Source organism: Mytilus californianus, unplaced genomic scaffold (genome assembly GCF_021869535.1).
Source record: "Mytilus californianus isolate M0D057914Y unplaced genomic scaffold, xbMytCali1.0.p SCAF_15, whole genome shotgun sequence".
Classification (NCBI taxonomy): domain Eukaryota; kingdom Metazoa; phylum Mollusca; class Bivalvia; order Mytilida; family Mytilidae; genus Mytilus; species Mytilus californianus.
Genome location: NW_026262637.1, coordinates 20,431,625 through 20,437,474, shown reverse-complemented (window position 1 = coordinate 20,437,474; position 5,850 = coordinate 20,431,625). Strand labels below are relative to the sequence as shown.

Sequence of the window (5,850 nt, the reverse complement as noted above, 5' to 3'; positions counted from 1 at the left end):
TTTAGTCCATTTTAATTGACTAACAGTAACAGTATTGTTTGGCTGATATATGCTGAACGCTGCCACAAGGCGACAAGCTATAAAGAAATACTATCAGAACCACCCTTAATATTATAATCAAAAATATTATTCAAGGACTTGACCGGCGCCTAGTTTGTCCTGCTGTAGAGGGATCGTCTTGAATGCTTTAAGTCGTGGCAAGAGTACACGTCTTCCTGTGGATTGTTAACCTTGTGACCTAGCATGAAAAATCCGCCTCAGCATGGCGGTCTAGTACAAAGGAGAGTTCTTTTTCATATAACTTAAACATGATCTCGTCCTGATGCATTTAATTTGATAATGGAAGTAAGAAAGGCAATCAATCCATCGCCATCATTGTTATGGAAGGTTTGTATAGTGAGATTTCTTGTATTACAGGTCAAATGCAATGCACCAATAACTGGCGACTATTAAATGAGATTGCTTGTATTGCAAGTCAAGTAGTGATACGCCAATAAATGGCGATTATTGAAACATGGACCAAAATAGTTGACTTGATTTCCCCTTTTTCTATTAAAAAGTAGCATTCTTATTTATGCTAATTAGTCGTACGTGCCCAATCACACTGGTTCAATTGCTCATGGCATCCCAGAATAATTGAATCTTTATAATTATAACACGTATTAATGAAAATCATTAAACATTGTACAATGCTAAAACATTTAAAACTTCTTTCAAGGTATAAACGTCATTTCAAATATAACTGTCTTACGTTATTTAAGAAGCAATATTCTTTCCAATGAGAAATACATTTTAAGGTATTTAAATTTTAACAAGAGATTAAACGACGTGATATTCGTAAACCATATATTGTTGTGTAACGTATTTGAGACTCTCAATGTGTGCCTGTGTGTGTGTGTGTGTGTGTATTATTCTGTGTAATTCAGCTCTTATTTACAAGTAAATGTGGAACTGCTTGAAGGAAAATAAGAAATGAATCGTTTTATATTCTGCCTCATGGTATTACACCAGCTTCCTTTGCCAAGTTTTGGACAAACTTTAGAAAATGTGACAAAACTATATGACGATCTTTTCAGTAGTTACAGGAGAAATATCATACCTATGAACAATCATTCAGAACCAATAGAAATTTCACTGGCTTTCTATTTATTATCTATTAATTCTTTTAGAGAGATCGAGGAAACGCTAGTCCTAACAGGAGGATTATCAGTGATATGGAAAGACGCATCATTATCATGGAATCCTGAAGATTATGGAAATACATATTCATTGGAAGTGGATTCCACAGATATATGGATACCGTGGATTTATCTGATAAATAATGCAAAAGAATTTGAACCTGTTGGTTTTGATTCTGCTTTTAGAGTATATATAAATAGCAGCGGATTTGTTCAATATTCTCCAGGAAGTATTTTAGAAGCAAAATGCCAAACTGATATTTCAACATTTCCTCTTGATACCCAGCCATGCCTATTGGAATTTCTCACGTGGAGTGGACATGCTGGTACTTACAAATTAATATCGTCATTCAATGAAGTTAATTTAGATTACTACACAAAGAACTCAAATTGGGAGGTAATAACTGGAGACACCTATGCACAGCTAGACCCAAGAGGTTATTATAGGTTTTTTATGAGCCTATCATTAAAACGCGAACCAGTGTATTATATAGTAATGATTGTCCTACCAACTATGTTACTGTCATTACTCAATCCACTAGTGTTTCTACTTCCGGTAGAATCAGGAGAACGTATATCCTTAGCGATGACAGTACTTTTATCGTACGCCATATTTTTAACGCTTGTTTCAGCATCAATCCCAGCATCCTCTAATCCTATGTGTTTCCTGTTGATTGTTATGATTATCATCATGTTGATCAGTGGACTCACAGTAGTGGCTGTCATTATAACCACTAAGGTATACTATCAGGAAGAATATTTCCCTGGAAGGATTGTGAAATTTTTCCTTTACAAGAAGACAAGGAATCAGGATGTAACTCCTATAGGTTGTGAGAAAAAAGAAAACCAATTATTAAATGGAAAAAATGTATCTAATTTTCTTGACAAGTTGTTTTTATTTTCTTCATATGTAATTATTGTAATAATTCTTGTGGCGTTCTTTCTGTATGTAAATGTATAGATACTGTTATAGACTAGATAAATTAACATTTAAAAAATCACCCATTAAGGACAATATAACAATAATCATTCGTCATATTGTTGAAGACTGTAGGTTGACCTGTAGATGTCTTTTGGTTTTATATCTATCATCCTTTATCTTCTGAAATAGACCCCAAAAAGTTATTTAAAGCTTCTTTCGTAAAGAAAACGAGATTTGAAGTCAGAACTGTATGGTGAGACATTTAACTGCTATTCAAATAATAAAATGAATTGACCCTTCCTGATATCTTCAATCAATATTTGTGTTTTTTAAATTTACAGATTCAGATTCAGATTCAATATTTTATTAAAGTCTCACCACTTGTATAACATTATACATTCCAATATACATATAAAACATTGCGTATAACATAAAATATTGAAAAACATATATAAAACATATAGTATATTAAAACTAACAGTAAAATATCATTAGCTTAAATACTAAAACATATACAAGCGCCATTCTATTAAGAATTATGAGAGACTATTAAATGATTAATTATATACAATATTTAACATAATTTTAAAACTATATATATCTAAGATTTAAAATATATCATCAGCTATATACAAATAAGAAATTTGTTCTTCTACATAAAATATTAAAGCAGGTTTTAGCAACTACCTGACATAGTTCTTCATTTCTGAATAAAAATATAAACTTTTCGTCATTAGACACGTTATAAAATTGATCATTATGTTTGACTGCTTCACTATACAATATATTTCGAAGGTCTGCATATAAAGGACATAAAGTAAATACATGTTTTTCGTCTTCAATTTCATTTTTACACATAAAACAAGATCTTTCATTTATTGGTTTATTCTCATATCGTCCTGTTTCTATTTTAAGTGGAGCAACACCACACCTAAATTTTGCATAAGCACTTTTAAATTTGATAGACATATTTTGTTTTAAATATAACTCTGTACAATATTGTGATTTATATAGCTTATAAGTACGAAGCTTGTTACCATTACCCTGTGACAAAATTTTCGTTTGCCATTCTGCAATATATTTATTAAATAAAACGTTTTCAAGTTGTAGAACAATATTTTTATGCAGCACACTATCAATACTAGTATACAAATCAAAATTACAATCTTTAAGTTTTTTCATGACTCTATTACACCAGTTTTTCTTATTATTCACAGCATTTTTATGTGACCATTTGAAAACTTTATAATTTATTCTGTCATTGGTCATGACACTACATCTTGCCCAGTGCCTAAAGATACATGTCCATTGTTTTACACTAGGTGGTCTCCAGCCCATGTCCCCGTTAATAGCATCATTTGGCGTATACTTGCCAACACCCATAAAGAACCTGATAGCTCTGTTCTGGACAGCGTTTATACAAGAAAATGAACGAGTGCCCCAAATGGATGCACCGTAGCTTATGACTGACCAGACCAGAGTATCAAATAATGTTGTAAAGGTACTGTGCTGGAAACCACCATGTGCTTTACTTTTAACAATCAATAAACTTAGAGCTCGACTTGCCGACCTTGCTACAGCTTTAGCCATCTCATTATAATCGAGATATTCTGTCAACAGTAGACCCAGATATTGGTAACAAGATACTATTTGTACTGTATTATTATTTAACAAAAAAGATTTAGATGTTTGTTGAACCGAAGGGTTCCTAAAATGGATAACTTTAGTTTTATCTAAGTTCACATTCATACAATTGGTAACACACCAACTACTCAATACATCTAATAGAGTCTGTAAATTATTTTCATTTTCAGCAATGAATACAATGTCATCAGCATATAAAAGTATACCAACTTTTTCACCATCAATGTCTACACCAATGTCTAGAGCTTTTATTACATCAATTAAACTATTAATAAAAATATTGAACATAACAGGCGATAATACACATCCTTGTTTTAAACCTGAATTAACGCTAAACCAGTCTGTCATATTACCATTAAGTTTAATACAACATTCTACATGTGAATATATAGCTTTCAATGTACATAAAAAATGTGTACTAATTCCTAAATCATCCAATTTAGTAAACAGTAATTTTCTACTAACAGTATCATACGCTTTTTTAAAATCTATGAAAGCTGTGAATGTTGATAACTTTTTCAGTTTTCTAGTTTCAATAATTGAAGTTAATGTACTTAGATGGTCAATGGTACTTCTACCTTTACGGAAGCCATTTTGCTCATCATGAATAATATCTCTTTGTTCTAACCAATACACTAATCTATCGTTTAGTACACTGCAATATAATTTATATGCACAGGGAGCTAAAGTTATGCCCCTGTATGATAAAGGATCTCGTGGATCTGAAGTTGAAGACTTAGGAATTGGTGTTATAATACTTTTACCCCATACAGAAGGAATTTTTCCATACTTGAAACATATATTAAATAACTTATGCAAAGTTAAAATCAATGCATTATTTCTAAATAATTCTACTGACAACTGATCAATACCAGGTGACTTGCCATTTTTACTTTTAGCAACAGCATTTACTACTTCTTCAAACAATATTTCCCTATCTAAAAAATCATCTGGAATATTAATATTAACATTAGTGTCAATGGTCTGATTATTACAATTTAATAATTTATCAAAACAGTTTTTCCATTTATTTAACACAATGTTTGTATCTGTACTAGTTGTCCCATCGTCTAGTGTCACTTCCATCGGTATAGATTTCTGTCGTTCATTTCCAACGCCGACTTTACCAATCTTCTTCCAGAACTCTCGAGGATCCCGTTGTTGGTCATCTAGAAGTTGTTCCTGACTGTGGTACCAAAACTGTCGTTTAGCTTTCTGACTGCTTTTGTCGAATAATTTCCGTTTTTCTACAAATATATGGCGTAAATCCTTCTTGCATCCGCTATGACACTTATGCCACGCACGCTCGGCTTTACATACATCGTTCCAAAGTAGTGTTAAGTTGTCGTTCCACCACGATTTTTTCATTCGTCTCCTTTTGTTACTTTTGCCATCATATATATTAGTTTTACGTTTATTTAGCTTTAAATCCATTTCAGTATGTACAATTTTAACAAAATTTTCATATTTATTGTCTAAATTTAACTGGTTTATTTCAGATTCCTCTAATTCAGTTATAAATGTGTTAAGTTTGGAAATTGTTTCATTGTCAGACATCCAATCGTTCGGAATACTCCGTGTGTCGTATTTAACTAGTCTTACAGTACCGTTATCTGTCAATTGATCGGACACGGTTTGTTGAACATCATAACCAGGTGTGACAAATGTCCAGCATAACAAAGAATGATCCGGTATATGTTTCGGGTCATAAGAGCCTACGGCTGCATTTTCTTCAATTAGAGTTCTTGCTCGAATGACTTCAAAGTTTTGAAAAAATGACAGTTTCTCATAAGGTACTACGCAATAGTCAACGACCGATGATCCTCTGCTTGACACAAACGTAAAGTCGTTGTTGATAAAATTTCGACCATTTAAAATACAACAATTAATATTGCTCAAAAATTCACAAAACAAGTCGCCGTAACTATTAGGTGTAAAATCTACAACATTACGTTCTGGTAATAAGTCAATTCCTTGTATATAATCTTCAATGTCGGAGACTCGACTATTCCAATCACCGCATAAATAAAAAGGACTACCATTTGGAATTGTATATATTTTGGACATAAGCGTATCAAAGAAATCATGGATGTTGACCGAACGCGT

General features: G+C 32.2%; 1 protein-coding gene across 1 annotated transcript; it reads left to right on the top strand.

Annotated features, from left to right (window-relative positions):
* The first annotated feature begins 791 nt into the window (after window positions 1-791).
* Window positions 792-2,434, top strand: LOC127725633 (neuronal acetylcholine receptor subunit alpha-7-like). Its single transcript, XM_052232718.1, has one exon. The coding sequence runs from the start codon at window positions 973-975 to the stop codon at window positions 2,137-2,139; it is 1,167 nt and encodes a 388-aa protein (XP_052088678.1). The 5' UTR covers window positions 792-972; the 3' UTR covers window positions 2,140-2,434.
* Window positions 2,435-5,850: the final 3,416 nt, after the last annotated feature.